Source organism: Ipomoea triloba, chromosome 5, assembly GCF_003576645.1.
Source record: "Ipomoea triloba cultivar NCNSP0323 chromosome 5, ASM357664v1".
NCBI classification, from domain to species: Eukaryota; Viridiplantae; Streptophyta; class Magnoliopsida; order Solanales; family Convolvulaceae; genus Ipomoea; species Ipomoea triloba.
In genome coordinates this window covers 22,260,595-22,279,752 of record NC_044920.1, presented here as the reverse complement: position 1 = coordinate 22,279,752, position 19,158 = coordinate 22,260,595, and the positions used below count along the sequence as shown (strand labels likewise).

The 19,158-nt window shown below is 45.9% G+C and overlaps 1 protein-coding gene across 3 annotated transcripts; it reads left to right on the top strand.

Moving 5' to 3' along the window:
* The first annotated feature begins 546 nt into the window (after positions 1 to 546).
* LOC116021184 (BAG family molecular chaperone regulator 1-like) lies at positions 547 to 2,752 on the top strand. 3 transcript variants are annotated; one of them, XM_031261795.1, is made up of 5 exons: positions 547 to 780; positions 998 to 1,381; positions 1,461 to 1,717; positions 1,879 to 2,025; positions 2,127 to 2,752. In XM_031261795.1, exons 2-5 carry the CDS (start codon positions 1,165 to 1,167, stop codon positions 2,460 to 2,462), a joined length of 957 nt encoding a protein of 318 aa, XP_031117655.1. In that variant the 5' UTR covers positions 547 to 780; positions 998 to 1,164; the 3' UTR covers positions 2,463 to 2,752. The 3 variants fall into 3 exon arrangements, with proteins under 3 accessions (XP_031117655.1, XP_031117658.1, XP_031117656.1); XM_031261798.1 differs by having other exon boundaries at positions 547 to 795; XM_031261796.1 differs by lacking the exon at positions 547 to 780 and having other exon boundaries at positions 895 to 1,381.
* Positions 2,753 to 19,158: the final 16,406 nt, after the last annotated feature.

Sequence of the window (19,158 nt, the reverse complement as noted above, 5' to 3'; positions counted from 1 at the left end):
TATTTTCAATGTTGGTCATTTCGTCAAATTTTAGTTAAGTTGAGGTCAAATGTATGAATAAAATTGTTCGTTCACCTATTTAGTGTATTATTACTCGTATTTCTCTTGTCATATACGTTGTATATATGAATATAATCTCAGTCGAAGAGACTTCGACTAACATTATATTCATATACATAGCGTATAGGTCAAGAAAAATACGAGTAATAATACACTAAATATGTTAACGAACAATTTTACCCTTTCATTTGATCCCAACTCAACTAAAATTTGATAAAATTTAAAAGTCAAGAAGTTTAAATTGTTCAAATTAAAAGCTGAAAATTAATTTTAAAAAATCAGCATAGTCGGAGGATTCCGACCATGGAATTAACTCACTTAGTTAACACCAATAACTTACAGCAGTTAAAGCATAGTGCAACCGTGTGAAAAAATTAAATTTCTAATTTTATTTTGTATGTATATTTTTGTATGTAGATGTAGAAAAGAGGACAATAGTTTGTTCTCCTTGTTCTGTTTGCTGTCGATCCATTTCTTTATATACTTAAAGATTTTATGCTATATTTCTACCGTCATATTCATATACTACGCGCTTCTTCTACCCTTCTCCCGAAGAACATACATACATACGCATATTCTTTTACTCCAAATTATATTCATATATTCTTTACTCTCCTCGATCACCGTTGACATTTAATTCCCCCAAAGCTTTTCCAACAAGATCCAAGCTTTTCTGTGTCGGTTTCCGCCGCCATTTCCCCCGCCGGCCGGAAGTTTAAGGTGCAAGTGCAGAAAGTCAGATTTTGTTTACTTTTTCTTTTTATTTGCTTTAATTGACTGTTATTTATTGCTGCTATTATTGCTGCCTGGAGCGAAAAGGTTGGAAACTCCGTTTCTCTCTCTCTCTCTCTACACGCGGGGAGAAAGCGGTTTGGACTCGTGTAGTTCTCAGTTTCAGAGCTGTGTCTGATCCGGTTTTATCGGTTTGGTTTAACAGATATGGTTGTATCTATCTCTGCCTTCGTTCAATGCTTCTGCGTATGAGTGCTCGACACGTACCCTAGATTCTCCGGAGCAGAAGTCAATGCTCTGATCTGAGCCGTCGTCTATTTTCACCGCCAGAATTTGAGTTTTTTTTACGGGTTTCGGGTTCGCGCCTCCAGGATGTTGCGAATGAAGAATAAAACCACCTCTCCGGCGGCGGCGGCGGCGGCGAACGGCGGCGGAAATGGGAACGAGTGGGAGATGAGGCCGGGGGGAATGCTGGTGCAGAAACGGGGTCCAGATTCGGAAAACCTACCCCCTCCTCCTAATATTCGGGTTCGGGTCAAGTACGGGTCTATCTACCATGAAATCAGTATCAGCTCCCAGGCCACTTTTGGTAAGTTTGTTTTCCATTTTCTTCAATTCTATAGTCTCCAATTTTATTGTATTTGAAATTTGAAGAATTGGATTTGCAGGGGAGTTGAAGAAGATGCTGACAGGGCCAACTGGGATGCACCATGAAGATCAGAAGCTTTTGTTCAAGGACAAAGAGAGGGACTCGAAAGCCTTTCTTGACACTTCAGGGGTGAAGGATAAGTCCAAGATTGTGCTAATTGAGGACCCTATTAGCAAGGAGAAAAGATATCTTGAGATGAGAAAAAATGCTAAGATGGAGAAGGCTGCAAAAACCATATCAGAAATCAGCTTGGAGGTTGACAGGCTAGCTGGTCAGGTAATTAATCTAATCTTCAAATCTTATACTATGCTTGCTATAATTGTTCATATTACAATGGTGGGTTCTTATTTTGTGTTGTATATGAACTGATTTTAGTTTCTAGATTATAGGCTTATGTATTGTGGAAACCAATTTATTGATTTGATGAGATTAAATAGGTTTCTGCACTAGAATCTGTGATTTCAAAAGGTGGGAAAGTTGCAGAGAAGAGTGTTATCAATGTGATCGAGTCATTGATGACTCAACTGGTTAGATTGGATGGTATTGTTGCTGAAGGGGATGTTAAAGTGCAAAGGAAAACACAGGTGTGTAGTGTGTTCTCAGTTTGCTACGTAGAGATTTTATGATCAAGTACTCAATTTGGTTGGATGCATTAGTTTAATTTGGCTATTGTATTTGACTTTAGGTGGCGAGGGTGCAAAAGTATGTCGAGACTCTAGATCTGTTGAAACTCAAAAACTCGGCGCCAACTAGCAATGGTAATCATAGCGAGAATCTAATTCCAACCAGCAATGGTAATCACACTCCAATAGCTAGGGGGGACTCGTTTGGGAATTCACCTGTACTAACGCCAAAACACCAGATAGAGCCCTCGAGGCACTCGGCCTCGGGGCCTGTTGTGATAACTACACAATGGGAAACCTTTGATCCTGCCCCGGCTCCTTTGTTGGATCCCTTTTCGACAGCCACGAGCACCTCAGGTTCAGCCCACCCTAGAGTCAGCTGGGACTTGCTTTCTTAAGTAGTACGGCCAAGAATCTGTGCCATTGTGTGGATATGCCGTGGCTTGCATTTCTTCTTCAAGTTGGTTTGATTTCGATTCTCCATTCTTTTCTGTATTTACAGTTTTTGGTATAGACACGTGAGAAATAAACGTGGTTACCACACATTGTAAGATGCTCCCTTCAATGGTATTTATCTCTGGTTTCTGTAGGTTAATTGATACATATTCAGTCATGTGTACATTGATACTTGGATATTACTAGGATATGGTAATCATAATCTTCAATGAAGAATATATGCATTTTTGAAGATTGCATTAGTGCTCCTTTTTGTGTTCTTCTTTTATATTTTTTTGATGAATAATTATAATGTTATTTATTCATTTGCTTCCTGTTTTGGGCACAAAGTGACATAAGGGAACATGAAAATGTGGATTTTTTGGTGATTGAACAACTAATGATTGAAGGAAAGCTATGATTAAAGTGATTAAAATTGGATTTTGTTTAACCACTATTGATAGCTTTTCATTATATGTAGTTATGATTTAATTGCAGCTTCGAAGCCCTTTTAGCCCCTTTTGTTGAGACTTTAGTGGATGAAGGAAACCTTTATCAATCCAACTTTTAAGCTAAGGGAATTACTGTGACACTTGTACAGTATTAGTATAATCTCCTAACTTCAAGGGCATCTCCAATGCATACAAAATAGAGGAGAAAGAAGAGGAGGAACGGAGAGAAAAGGGTTGGGGGGAAAAAAGAAAAGAGGGAGAAAGATTTCTCTAGATAGTTTTTTTCGAAAAACCTCGCACTAGATGATTGAATTTTATTTTATTTTATTTTTTATTACAAATTTATTTTTAAAAAGTTCAATTATATTAATTGTTGGTATATCTAGTATTTAAAATTTTGCATTCTATTTCAAATGTTCATTTTTTTCATAGATGATTTCGAAGACGAATTTTAATTTATAAAATTATATTTTGAGTAGTATATGAAATTATATTTATTCTATACTTTAAAAATTATTTTATTTCGTTATTTAAAATTAGAATTTGAAGTTATAATTATAAAATTAAAATTATTAATTATAGAAAAGCGAATAAAATAATAGATGATGTGTAGGGGTAGGACTAAAGGGAAAATGTGTAAATAGGTTCCTAAACATTTCGTGAAAAGTCAACTAAGCCCACAAACTTTTTAAAAGTGTAATTAAACACATGAATCCACGATTTTGAGTCGTCCGATCCTATTACCCGGTTACCTTTCCGATAAGAGCCGGTAAATGCCTTCGTGACTCGCCACATCAGCTTTGGAGTGGGTACTTGGCTGCTACATAAACAAATAAAAAATAAATTAATTAATTAAAGCTTTGGAATGGGTTCTTCTTCGTATTATTCTTCTTCCTTCTAACTTCTTCTTCTTTGTATATACCTCTGTTTTTACCACTTCCGTTGACAACCTACGCTCCGCCGCTTGTCAAGCTCGATGGATGAGTTACCTATGCCGGAACTACTGCTGTTCGCCATCACCGTCGGCCAAAAGGAGAAGCTGAGGTTGCTGCCTTGCCGGAAGTTCCAGTCATCCTCAACTAGCTGGAAGGAATGCCGGAGAAGAAATTGCTACATCCTGGGAGTTCGTCTATCGCCGGTCGTCTTATTCCAGTTCTGCTTAATTAGTTTTATTCTAGCCTATTCTTTTGGCTTATGCTTAGTTTTTGTATAGGTTGTTATAACTGGTTCCCTTTTCTTCTGATTGTGTACTATATATTTTGCTTCCTTGCTATGAATAAACATCAAGCTTACAGTTTCTACATGGTATCAGAGCTAATCCTCTAGAGAGATTTTTTTTTCTTTGTCGGTTATGTTTATCTTCTCGTTTTCCATGCCTGCTACACCTCAAACAACCATTGTACAGTTTCTACAGAGGACACCAGTCGTCAGCCATGTCTCGTTGTCACGCCACCACGCCGCCATTACTAGTAGAACAACGTCTAGTAGCAGTTTCGGCGTTGATAGGGCTAAAATCCCGCTCTACATTCTTCCGACCTCCCGGTCTGCTTCCTACGCAAGAATGAGTCTCAACCCTCCGATGCTCTCTCCCTGGTCTGTTATGACCGGGTAGTGTCTTGTCCCGACCTCCCATAGGTCTCTTGGAGATTCGAACCAATGACCTCCTAAACCTGCACACTTAACCGTAGGGGGATTGGGCCGATGCACTGACCGGTGCATGTTTGACACGTGCGCCACATGTCGCCAGACCGGAATCCACTCCGAAGCCCCCTATAAAAGGCGCATTTATTGCCACCGAAAAGACTTTTGGCTATTTTCTCATTTGAGTAGCTAAAGAGACCGGGAACCTCTGACCTACTGTCACGTAGCTCAGTTTCGTATAGGGTATTCCTACTTGTATCCGTTTTCAGTATAAATACAGTACGTTTGACCCGTATACGCGTATTTTGCTATATCATAATGGCGCCGTCCGTGGGGACTCGAATGACAAGCCGTCTTCCTCAACCATCAAACTGGAGAAGCTGAATCTGGAGGGAAAAGTAAAGAAATGGAGAGCAGTTCCGGGAAGCTGAGTCCAAAAATTTTTTCACCATTCACTCCCTGCCTCTTGCTTCTTTTCATCTAGAAAGCCAACCAATAAAAATACCACAACATGTTTTTATAAACCAGGACACCACGGTTCGATTATGCATGGTGTCATCTGCATACCTATAGCAGCGGGGAGGCTCGGTGTGCTCCGTCATCGCCATCTTAGCCATGCATCGCCGTCAACATCATCGCCGTCGTCCGCAGTGCTGTGGGCGGGGAAGGAGGCAGAGGAGACCCAGCGCCGCGCCACCGCCGTCATCAACTTCTTCATCCTATGCCACTAGCTGTTAAAAAACAATAAGAAATATGAATAGCCATGTCACGAATTGAAGGGGCGCCCTGCATGTCCAGATGTCGCTGTTTGTTCATTGCCATTTTTCTTCATTATATTGCAATACTTCACTGCTCATCTCTTGGAAATGAAAAAGGAAAAAGCTGGTGTCTAAGTTCCTATTTCATTGGCCGCATGTGGAGGTGGAGGAAAAAAATGCAAGATGAGATGAAATTTAAAAGGCAAAGAAAAGAGACATAGATAATGCATGCAATCTCATTGGTGGGAGGCGGCGGTAAAGGGAAAAGGGAAACAACAAAAATATAGAAAAGGAAAAAAGGCATGTATTAAGAGAAAAAGATGGTTGATGGAATTTGGAGCAATCAGAATGAAATATATTGTATATTGTTGGCCTCCAAAGCAGCGAGTTCCCAGCCGGACTTGAGGTCAAAATTCCGTTTAAATGACTGCTTTGGTCGGCATCGATTGTTCAAACCGTCAAAGTGGCAAATTAATCAGTGCACCGATCTCCATATCATCACATAGTTCCTCCGGGTTTTTAACCACCGACTCAGCTTTGTGCAACGGGCGTGTCCGAGCATTTCTTTGAGCAGGTTAGCCGATGCATTCAAAGCTCCCCGGCGTCCCGGGCAGGTGTGATCGAGAGTTGGGCGACATTGTGTACAATCAGGGTCCTTCAGTGGCGTTAATCAACTATGCTTTTTAGCTCAACTGACCGGAAGCCGTTGCTCGGATGCCCAGAGCTTCAAGATTCGCGTTGTATGCCGACGTTGTAACTCCGCTCTGCCACTGTAGTCCGGCGTGCTCGGAACTGTATTGACCTAGAGGCACCGGTGACCAGCATTGTAGAGTTCCCGGTTATTAGCCAAAGAGAGGAATCCTATGTCCTATTTTTCCCAAGCATAACTCGAGTCATCACCGAGTTCGGGCTCTCCAACTGCGGCTTGTTACTGGTTCTCCTTGACTTTAAAGTTGGTTCGGGTCTATGAACTTCTCGTGCAGATCGATGTCATGGCCGCCACAAGACTTAAGGAATTCCTTGGACATCTATCTTGGCGCATCCTGGCTCGCTTTCCCGTTCTCCGACCACCGATCAGGTATAAATAGTATGGTCGCCCCCATCGAAATAATCAATTAGAAAAGTAGAGAAGTGAACAAAGGATCAGAAGCATTCCTTTGGGCTGATCATCGATTAAAATGCTTGATGCACTAAGCACTAGCCGAAAACAATCTAGCCAGCCGAGCTTTACCGAATTCTCTGCTAACCGACTAGTTCTCCGACTGTGCACCTAAAATGTATTTACCCGAGCCTCTGGGTGTGTATGGAACTGACCGCCGGTGTCTGGTACGCAAGCTTCATGATAGCATAAATAGCACCAGAGAATGTCCCCGGTCGCGCCGATCACAATGGCTCGAGCTCCAAACACCCTGTTCGAGCATCTAAACATGTGGGGTTGATCGATTCCCGGCCTTCCGAGCTGATGGGGTTGATCGGAGTTCCGAGTTAGTCTCCGGACCAACCGCATTTCAAAGCAGATGCTCAGAACAGAGGAGAGTACGATCGATCATTCACCTTGGTTAGCTGTCTCCGCCCAGAGGGTAGCCCGGCCAATTATTTCTTCGGGCGGTCGACTCTTCGCCCCGTGCGCATGCAATCGGAGAGATCGGGTGAATGGATTCTACGTGCTACCTCCCAAGCTTGCGGGCAAATCCACCGATCAGCAGGGCAAGAAAGTAAATTAGGCTTTGTGGTGGCTAATTTTAGAAGAATTTTAGAATTTGTAAAATTTGTAATTTAATTTTAAATTGTAAAAATGGTATAAGGCATAGGCTTATACTTAGAAATTGTAATAGCAAAACATATATATTAAGTCCGATTAGGTTGGTACATCCACCACCGGCATTGTAAGTCCGATATTTAATCTCGGCATAATTACGACGGCGGTCGGAAAAAACGTTACGACGGCGGTCGAAAAAACGCAACGGGAGCAAGGTGCCCGTTTGTGGTCCTCGGACCAATCTTTGTGGGAGTAAGGTGCCCACTACGGGAGCAAGGTGCCCGTTTAATTCGCATATGGTCCGTTCGAATAATGAGAGTAGGAGAGTTTGGAAATTAATAAGATCCCCTTGAGCACCCAACGCACTGTGGCAACAGGATACCAACCCCATCCGCTGCATCGTAAAATTCGGTCATCTTCGGTCAGCAATCTTCACTCTCACTATCTAATTTGTATTTTTGCATTCAATCAACTCAACAGAATCCGATATTCGTGGCTTCGTGCGGGTTCCAATGGATTTTCGATTCTCAATTTGTTTATATTTCAAGGACCACCCATCCAAGCGCACTTAACCGTGAGCGGATTGGGCCGATGCGCTGACCGGTGCATGTTTGCCACGCGTACCACATGCCGCCAGACCGGAATCCACTCCGGAGCCCCTATAAAGGACGCATTTATTGCTGCCTAATGGACTTTTGGCTATTTTCCCACTTGAGTAGCTAAAGAGATCGGGAACCTCTGACCCACTATCACGTAGCTCGGTTTCGTATAGGGTATTCCTACTTTTACCCGTTTTCAGTATAAATACAGTACATTTGACCCGTATACGCGTATTTTGCTATATCATTTTGGCGCCGTCTGAGGGGATCGAAGCAAACAAGCCGACCTTTATGCTGCCCGTTCTTCGGTCTCCTACCATGTATCCTTACATGGACTATTTTGCTGCCGCTAACCCAGAGCAGGAGGCACCTTCAGATTTACGATCTCGGCTTAGTAACCGAGATGAACCAAACCACGCGACCCCGAGCCGGTCAACGTCATCCACCCACCTCAGGCGTTCCTAATCCCGGTCGGGCCGGTACCCTACCAGTACCCGGCGTACCCGTTCGACCCGAACGCGCAATGGTGGGCCAACTCGCCGCGTTTCTACTCGCAGCCCTAGGCCCCGTCTTTTCCGTTTCAATCGATGTCGCCCGCTCAACCTCAGGCGCCTCACCCGGAGACCACAACGATTGAAGTCGCGGCTACCGCATCGCCCGTGTTGAGGAGGGCTCAGTCCGAGAGACGTCCGTTATCCTCCAGGTTGCAGGAACCAACCCCCGTACGACGCCAAGCGCTCTCTCGGTGAGTGTCTCTGACCGAATTGACCCACCGATGGAAAGAGGGCGTAGATCATTACATTTGCCGACCGCGAGCGACGCCGATTCAAGTGAGGCCAGTTCATCCGATTCCCGCCGTCGCAGACACCGTGACCCAGCCCGCTCATTCGGTCTGTCACGCGGCGTATTGGACCAAGTCCGCGCCGAATTTAACCGGTGGAAACAGGAGCAGGGAGATGATCGACCCGCCGACCGGGCAAGCAACTTGCTTCGGACGCCCTTCACTCAGGAGATTATGAGTCAACCGTACCCGATAGACTTGCGCGTCCCCAGAAATAAAGAATACGCAGCATGTTAACCTATATTACGGTAACATGCTTATGATGGGGGTGACGGAGGCCGTTATGTGCCGGGCATTCTATTCTACTTTGGCCGGGAGAGCGGCCGAATTGTTCCGAACCTTAGAACCGGGGTCTATTTTCGACTTTCGGGAATTGGCTCGAAGATTCGTCCAGCGGTTTGCCATGTCAAAGGCTGTCAAGAAGCACTTCTCCCATCTTGAGAATGCCAAACAGTTAGAGGGCGAGCCACTATTCGCTTTCATCGAGAGATGGAAAACCGCGATGACCAAGATTGAGCCGGTCGATGATGTAACCGCCACCAACCTGTTGCTAAAACTCCTTGCGAGCGGGAAACTTGTATCAGGATCTTATCCTTTGACCGCCGCTCTGTTACGAAGATGCCGTGCGAAGAGTGGTCGACCACGCCACCGCCACCGAAGCGAACTCGGCTAAGAGGATGATGGAGACAGGAGGACAAAGGCGGGACCAAGGCTAGAGGGACAGACGCCCAAACAACCAACACCAAAAGGATCGCGACGGAAATCCGATCTACACTCCCCTGACGAGACCGGTTGCGGAAGTTCTACAGTATGCTCAGAATTGTCACTTGGTCCAGCTACCCGCCCCGGCGAGAGATGGCCCGGATAAGGGCAAGTACTGCGCGTATCACCGCAACCGAGGGCATGATACCGAAGAGTGCCATGTACTGAAAGGCTTGATCGAAGATTTGTTGCAGACCTGAGAGTTAGCCCAGTTCGCCGAGAAAAAGAAGAAAGGCCGGCGAGGGTGGAGAAAGTACTTCAAAAAGGATAAGGATAAGAAAGACAAGGACCCCGACCAAGATAGGGAACCTCCCGCGGTCGGTCAAAAGCAAGTGATACACGTCATTTTCGGAGGCCCGGAAGGCGGTGACACCGCCGGAGAGCGCCACAATTGGGCCCGAGACTTGCACGTCGGCCTAGTCGAGGAAGCTAACCCCGAGAAAAGGCCGAAGTTGGAGCCCATTGTGTTCACCGACCGAGACCTGCCGAGCAGCGCTGATTGCGCGACCGAAGCGTTGGTGGTAACCATTGACATCAACGGTGTAGACGTTCAGAGGGTCATGGTCGACACCGGGTCGAGTGTGAACGTCATGTACTTGGAAGTCTTCCGAAAACTTCAGTTGGACCGGTCCGAGCTGACGCCCGTCAGGACGCTACTTTCCGGTTTCACGGGGGCCATGGTCCACCCGGAGGGAGTCATCCGCCTACCTGTAGAGGTCGGGACCGTTTCGAAAGTGCTCCGAGTGATGATGGAGTTCGTCGTCGTCGACTTGGCGTGTGTCTACAATGTTATCCTGGGCAGGCCAGGGATCTCTCAGCTCGGCGCGATTATTTCGATGCCACACCTTTGCATGAAGTTCGGGACGCCGGAGGGTGTGGGCACGGTCAGAGGAGACCCCCAATCAGCCAGACGATGTTATGTCCGGGCGGTGCAGAAACAGGATGCCAGCACGTCCCGAGTAAACACAATCAACAAAAGAAAGGAGGACGTTCGGACCGAGCAGCCCGAGCCGTCGGATGAAGTAGAGCTAGTCGCCTTAACTGACGACCGGCCCGATGGAACGGTGAAGATCGGCGCAGCTCTGCCCGCAGAACTGAGGATGGCGATCATCGGCGTTCTCCGGGAGTATTCAGACATCTTCGCATGGGGCCCAGAGGACATGCAGGGGGTCGATCGCCGAACCATCTGCCACCGACTGGCAGTCCGGCAAGGATCTCGGCCGGTGAAGCAGAAGCAAAGACATCTCTCCTCCGACCGGCGGGAGTTCGTCCGAAATGAGGCAAAATCTTTGACCGCCGCTGGACACATTAGAGAAGTCCACAACCCCGAGTGGTTGGCGAACGTGGTCCTGGTTACCAAGCCTTCGGCCTGGAGGGTGTGCGTGGATTATACCGACCTCAATAAGGCATGCCCGCTGGACCCGTTCCCTTTCCCAAGCATTCATCAGATGGTGGATGAAACCGCGGGCGCCGAGCTTCTGAGTTTCATGAACGCGTTCAAGGGATATCATCAGGTGATGATGGCCGAAGAAGACGAGGCGAAAACAGCGTTCATCACCCCAGACGGTTTGTACTGTTACCGAGTGATGTCGTTCGGCCTTCGAAATGCTGGAGCTACTTATCAAAGAATGGTGAACGCCCTGTTCGGGGAATTGATCGGCAAGACTATGGAGGCCTACATCGACCACATGTTGGTCAAGAGCACTAATATGCACGCCCATGCGACAGACCTACGACGAAGTTTTCAGATCATGAGGCATCACAGGTTGAGACTTAACCCGGCCAAGTGCACGTTCGCCGTGCAGACCAGAAAATTCCTCGAGTTCATGATGACAAGAAAAGGAATAGAGCATAACCCTGCAAAGGTGAAGGCAATTATGGACATGAGGCCGCCGACAACGGTCCGGGAAGTGCAGCAGTTGACCGGCCGATTGGCCGCCCTGAGTCGCTTCCTATCAAAGCTCGCTGAGCGGGCCCACCCGTTCTTTCAAACGTTGAAGAAGACTTCTGCCTTCGCATGGACTGATGAATGTCAAAAGGCCTTCGAGAGCCTAAAAGAGTACCTGGCCTCGCCAATAGTATTGTCCCAACCAGAACCCGAGGAAGAGTTACAGATATACCTTTCAACGTCAGACCGAGCGATCAACACGGTGCTTTGCAGGACTGATTCCGATGGTGTGCAGCGCCCGGTCTACTACATTAGTCACGCGCTCCAAGGGCCGGAATTGCGGTACTCCAGATTGGAAAAGGTCGTCTTCGCCCTGTATACGACCACGAAGAAACTGACCTCGTACTTCCAAGGTCGGATTATTCGGGTGTTGACCGACCAACCGATGGGCGCTATTCTCCAGACTACGGCGTCCTCTGGCCGGTTAATCAAATGGGCGATGATGTTAACCCAATTCACCATTGAATACACGCCCAGGCCTGCTATCAAGGGACAAGCATTGGCCAACTTCGTGGTTGAATGTTCAGCAAGAGATGGCACCTCACCAGTCGGCAACGAGCCAAACCCAATTGAATGAGAGATCACAACGGACGGGTTGAGCTGTAAACAAGGGGCGGGTGCTGGTGTCGTGCTCACAAGCCCGGAGGGGTTTGAGATCTACTACGCCCAGTCACTTTCCTTCTCGCCGACGAATAACGAAGCCGAGTATGAAGCCTTCGTCGCAGGCCTACGGAACACCCGTTCCTTGGGAGCCCAGAATGTTAGGATCCGAACTGATTCGTCCCTAATCGTCGACCAGGTAATCGCGCCTTTGAGGCAAAAGGCAAACGTCTGGCCCGCTACCGAGATCACGCTTTATCGATCATGGGGTCGTTCGACGCTTGTGTCGCCGAGCATATTCCAAGGGCGGACAACGCAGATGCCGACATGTTGTCCCGCTTATCGCACGAAGCTCCCGAGTACATCTCCAAGGTGGCCCGGGTGGAAGAACTGCAGGCCGCCTGCATCGATGCATCACCCGTAGCCCCAGTCAGTGACGAGAACGATGATTGGATATCCGACCTCCGGTCCTACTTAGAGACCGGAGTTCTGTCGGAAGACGAGTAAAGGGCTAGAAAGGCGAAGCTGCGCGCTCCCCATTTTCAAATAGTTGAAGGCCGTTTATATAGACGATATTTCGGCGGTCCGTTGATGAGATGCTTATCCCGTTTTGAAGCAGAAATTGTGATGACCGAGCTATACTCCGGACTTTGCTCCGCTCATCAGGGGGGCCGGGCCCTGGCCAGAAGAATCATGCTGATCGGATATTATTGGCCTTCGATCCAGTTGGATTGTGAGTAGGGGTGAGCATCGGTCGGTTTCGGTCTTCGGTTAATAACCGAAATAACCAAAATTTTAACCGAACCTTCATAACCGACCAAAAACCGAACGATCAATATTCATAACCGATATAACCGAAACCGACGGTTTTCGGTCGGTTAAATATAACCGAATTTTTTTAGTAAAATGGTTAAATTTATTTGACTAATGCTAAAAGACTACATTATTGAGGGAAAAAAATAATATCTTAGTATTTATAATCAATTAAAATTAATGTCCTCAAGTACAATAGTAGTTTAGTGAACAGATCGAGAACAAGGTTTTTTAAATTCAGAAAACGGCCCGAAGGCCGTCAAAACAGAGTGGTGCCCGGCACAACGAGGCCGGGCTCTCGGCTACGATATGTAAGCTACTTGCCATAGGTTAACGGGTCGGTAGTGAGGTCCGCAACACCCTCGGCCGTTGGTCCGGCGCTCGGGTCAACCACGGCCTTCACCGTTGGTCCAACGGAAGCCCCGGCGGCCGGGCCTGATGCTTGCCCGTTTGGGATCTTCGAGAAAGGCGTCGGGCCAGGGTCCGGAACCTCCTCGGGTAGTACGGCCAGGATCTTGGGAAGGTCGTCCTCATCGATCGAGACCTCCATGGCCGTCCGGACGTCGTTCTGCATGGCCCGCCGACCACTGTTGAACGCCCAGGTCCCAAACTCGTACATCAGGTCTTCCCCGGTTTTGCGTCCTCGACAGATGTGCTGGGCGAGCAGGACGGGATCTGTGAATATTTTTTCGTTGAGATCCGCCCGTTCCAGGACCCTTTTCCCGGTCTCCTCGGCCGTCTTTAGTTTACCCTCGAGCTCCTTGATCCTTTGGTCCCGTTTTCCAAGGGCCTTTTTGAGCGGGGCGACGTGCCGACGGTGGATCTCGTCCCCGTCCTTCGCCCGGGCAAATAAAGTCGGTGACCGAGTGCGCCTTTTACAAAATTCCTGGTAAGAAATCGGTAAAGGATAAGAAAGAAAACGTTTAGGCGTTTACCTGAATAAGGTCACGAGCGATGCGCTCTCCGACCAAGGCAGTCGACCAGCCGTTCGTTTGTTCTGGAGGCGGCGCCGCGGCACAAATCCTCGTCAGCAAGGCCGCCGGGGGCTCGTCCCCGTGCTTCATCAGCACGTCGATCACCGGCGTCGTAGAGCCCGACCCGTCGCGGCGAGTGCGTTTGACATAAAGACTTCCTCGACCTTGAGGACTTCTTTCTCTTTTCCTCGCTTGGTGGCCCGGGTCGCATCCTTCTCGCCGCTCGGACTGACACGACGAGTCGCTGTCAGGGGCTACCCGGTGGGGACTAACGTTTCGCTGTCGTGGTTCCCAGCCTTTAGTGAATCGGTATTCTTGGACCCCAGGCTGATCTTCGTGGCCGGGGCGGGCGGATACCGGAAAACTCCTCATTGCACCTAAAAGGGGACAGAAGTATAAGGTAAGTACCCCGGTCTCGGAAAGTCCCAACTCGGGTTCGGTAGCCCTTACAAACCTTGTGAACCGGTCCCGGAGGGAGGAGGTCCAACGGCGATCGTCACCACCGCCCTTTTGGGCGTATACTTCTCGCCCAGGTCATATTTGGGGGCTCGAGTTTCGCATCCGAATATTCCTCGGCGGACCGGAAGATCTCGTATTCGTAGGCTTCGGTCGAGATTTTGATGGCCGCGTTGTTTAGAGTCCCGTTTTGCCTTGGCCGTTTGTGTTCCGTCACGTACGCTGGCCATTCTCTGTCGACAGGAAGCGGCCACGGATATTTAACCGATAAAACCCGGTCTTTCCATCCTCTGTTGTTGTCGGGCAGGTGAAGAATCTTACAGAAATGTCCTCGCGACTGGATACAGAGGACGCCCCCCCCCCACCCCGTGCTTCATGGATAAAGGCCGGAAAGAAAAGAGATACCGGAATAACTCTAAAGTCAACGGGAGACCGTGGCGACCACATATCTGTGGAAAGCACGCCAGGGTGCGGTGGGCGTTAGGGGCGATCTGCCCGGGTAGCACCCCGTAATACTGCATGAAGCCAAGGAGAAAGGGGTGGAACGGGAAGGTTAAAGGGGCTCTCAGGGAATCAAAGTGCATTTCGAGCCAGTCCCCGTGCGTCCGGTCGACTATATTTCCCAGCGACCGCTTGGTTTCGTATTTAATGACCCCGGTCAACAGGGTCGACACCTCCTCAATCTCCCCGCGGGGGAGAAGGCTGGTATGTTGCCGCAGGCCGCTACTGTCCAAGCGGATTCTGCTCACGGTCACAGGTGGGGTGGAGTCGACCGGTAGACCGGCGAACCAGTCCTTACCATAGACTGTGGGTGGAGGCTTTCCTCGGCCCGAGGTCCCTGCTTCCATAACTAGAGGCTCGACCACGGGCCGGGAATTTGCTTCGTCAGCCGTAAGGTCCGGCTGGTCGTGAGGCTGGGCGAGGCCCTCGTTCTCCCTTGAATACGTCTCGATGGCGTTGATCATGGAGTCATAGGTCGAGACCGAGAATGTCCCGACCTCGACCGAGCCACCGTAACTGTGTATGGATAGGTTCTGGCTATCCGATCCGCTCATGGCTGTACCTAGCAAGAACGGAGAGGCGTCTCACTAAGGGCAGCCTAGGACCAGAAGCTATAAGCAGTATTAAATATAAAAGCAAGCCGGGATGACAGTACCTGTTTCCGTAGAAAGCTTGAACACGCGACGAAGTTTAGTATAGAGAAACTTGGGAGGTCTAGTCTGCTCGGGAAGCTCTGGCTTGGATTTGTCGTAAAAATCGGAAAAGGTGTCTATCTCCCGTATTAATAGAAGGAAGGGGAGAAGGGTGATGGTTCGGTTCCCCGTAACGTAGGCCCAATTCCCAAAGAACACAGGAGTGTGACGCGTGTATATTAGGGCTGACGTCATTGCTTACATCATCGCCCCGCTTTCGCCTTCTCCACTGGTCGATGATGGTCGGGACCCGGGCACAGTCGTACAGCTCAGACTTCTCCTCCTGAGAGGTCGTAGAAGCCCGGGCTAGGGGGCTAGTTGATAGGGCTAAAATCCCGCTCTACATTCTTCCGACCTCCCGGTCTGCTTCCTACGCAAGAATGAGTCTCAACCCTCCGATGCTCTCTCCCCGGTCTGTTATGACCGGGTAGTGTATTGTCCCGACCTCCCATAGGTCCCTTGGAGATTCGAACCAAGGACCTCCTAAACCTGCACACTTAACCGTAGGGGGATTGGGCCGATGCACTGACCGGTGCATGTTTGACACGTGCGCCACATGCCGCCAGACCGGAATCCACTCCGAAGCCCCCTATAAAAGGCGCATTTATTGCCACCGAAAGGACTTTTGGCTATTTTCCCATTTGAGTAGCTAAAGAGACAGGGAACCTCTGACCCACTGTCACGTAGCTCGGTTTCGTATAGGGTATTCCTACTTGTACCCGTTTTTAGTATAAATACAGTACGTTTGACCCGTATACGCGTATTTTGCTATATCAGGCGTAATGGCGTCCAACAACGCCCGGCAAGGCAACAACCTCAGCTTTTCCTTTTGGCCGACGGTGATGGTGAACAACAACAGTTCCGGCGTAGGTAACTCATCCGTCGAGCTTGACCGGCGACAGAGCAAGGTCGTCGGCGGGGGTGGTTAAAATGGAGGTATATACAAAGAAGAAGAAGGAAGAAGAATACGAAGAAGAAGAAGAACCCACTCCAAAGCTTTAATTTATTTAATTTAATTTTTTTTTATTTATGCTTATGTGGCGGCCAAGTAGTACACCAAAGCTTATGTGGTGAGCCACGGAGGCATTTATCGGCTCTTACCGGAGAGGTGACCGGGTAACGGGGTTGGATGACTCAAAATTGTGGGTTCATGTGTTAAATTACAATTTTAAAAAGTTCGTGGGCCTAATTGACTTTTCACGAAATGTTTAGGGGACTATTTGCCCATTTTCCCTTAGAATGAGGGAGAGAAAATATAAGAGGAGATTATATGGGCAAATTATTCTATGAATCCGGGTCCACCTTGCACAAGGTGGACTCGTGTCTAAAATATACAATTTACATATTGAATGTTCGCAATTTATATACTAAATGTTCGCAATTTATTTACTGAATGTTCACAATTTGAATTGTGAACATTTAGTATGTAAATTGTGAGCATTTAGTATGTAAATTGTAACGGGTTCACCTTGCAAGGTGGACCCGGGTCCAAGGTATAACTATTGGATTATATGATAATGGAGAAAATATGACAATTTATATCATGGACCAGGGTGCACATAGCATTATGGACTCTGAATCGGAGCGATAAGGTATGGTACAAAATTCATACTCGTAAGGTATAAAATTTCACAACACAACACAAAAATCTTAGCACAAAACACATACACATGTTATATATTATTTATTTTTCAAATATGATTTATGTACATAATTAGTGTTTATAGGCACAGAATTTCACAACACAAGACATACAAATTCATAACATAAGACACAATTACTAATTTGTTTCAAATACAGAATTCAAATTCTTAAAATACAGAATTTCATAATACATGACTTAAAATTTACAATTTAAGACACATACACATGCATAATACATCAGGATCCACAGTGCATGTAACCCTGGTTAATGGTGTAAGGATTGAAAAATATGAGAGGTTATATGGTTATGAAGGGTTGTGAATGTCCCAAGTAGGAGTAAAAAGTAGGGGTGAGCATGAAATCCCATGGATTTGAAAAACCTCATATGCTTATGCATTTGTTAGGCAATTGTTATCTCATTGACATAGATCATGTTCTGCCTTGCATTATAAATCCTAATCTAAAACAACATTCGTGTCATGTACATGCAGTTAACATATTTTATATCTTCAATTAATAAATTATATGTAAATTACAATTAACATGTTATGTATATGTAGTTAATAAATTATGTGCATATTACAATTAACACATTATATATATGTAGTTAACATATTTGTATATTCGAATTAATAAATTACGTACATATCACAATTAACTAATTATGTACCTTCTATTTATTTATACGTAATTATACGTAGATAAAGTATATAATTTGAATGTCGTTTTAAATTAGAGTCTACAAGGTGAACTCTAGTTGATGGTGTAATTTTCCTTTGGTAGGGCCTTAGGAATGTGGATTAATCTAATTCAATATGTCAATGTTGGATTTGGCGGATTGGATGACAAAAGTTTAAAAAATAAAATAAAGTTAATTTCATTTTTGGTTCTAAATTTATAAGTGACAATCCACTTTTAGTCATTTTTTATCAGAACATCCACATTTAGTCCTAGTATTATTGTGGCGTGACCTTTTTTTTATCCTCTATCAACAAAATAGTTTTAACGCTGTTAAATACAAAGACATTTCGGTCTTCAATTACAGATTCTTTTCAAAAAAAAATAAACATAAAAACATATATAGTGGGGTCAACTCACTTTGTCTAAAAATGATCGAAATATCTTTGTATTTAACGACATTTTAACAAGTTTGTTGACGAATGACCTAAAATGGTCATGTCAGAATAATACTAGGACTAAATATAGATGTTCTGATAAAAAAGGACTAAAAGTGGACTGCCACCTATAAATCTAGGACAAAAAATGAAATTAACTCTTAAATAAATTGCTCCCTCCCTCCTATTTTATGTGTCAGGTTCGGTTAACAAGGCTTGACTGAAGTGATTTTTAATTCGATTTTTTATAATATTAAATTTAGTATTAATATACAAAATTTATATATTTAGAAACTACATGGAGTGAGCAAACCATTTCACAAGGGGCACGAACGTTCTCAAATAAGTAAGGGAAGCTCTAGTTTCTTGGAACATACTACAGCCCCAGGTGGCGAAGAGCCGACATCGAGGTGCCAAACCTTCCCGTCTCAATGGATTCTTTTTTTCCCTGTAAAGGTGGACATGAATGAGCAGACATGTTGCCCATTAGTTCTGTCGGGCAGGCTGTCTTACCTTATCAGTGAACCGGAACATAGTGCATACATACTCTTCGATGCAGCGGGGACGAGACAACCCCAAAAAGGCGAATATTGTGGAATGATGAAAAAGATGAAAATGATGAAAAATCATAATGCCTGAGCTTGTTCGGACAGTGATTGGGGGTGAGGCAATTAACATCCCAGACTTTCTCAGGGATTGCACTAAAAGTACTATTAAACACACAAATCAAATTAAAAAATTAGTAAAAAATAATAAAGAAAATAAACAAAGAAGAAAGAGTTGGGTTGACTAATGAATAGTAAGTAGGACAGATAAAATGGGACAGAGGGAGTATATTATAAAAATTTAAGATTCAAAAATTAAAATAGCAATAATTTTCAAACATTTCATGTCAAAAAAAAAAAGAAAAAAAAAAGCAACCAAATATTCAATTTTAAACAATATAAATGCTTAATATAGCAATTCAAGTAAATTTAAATTATAAATATTTAAATTTAAAAATACAAATCTTCATATAGTAATTCAAGACTTTAATTGGTAGGAACTCTTTGGCAAAGTATATATATTATCAAAGAGTTACCCCCCCCCCCCCCCCCCCCCCCC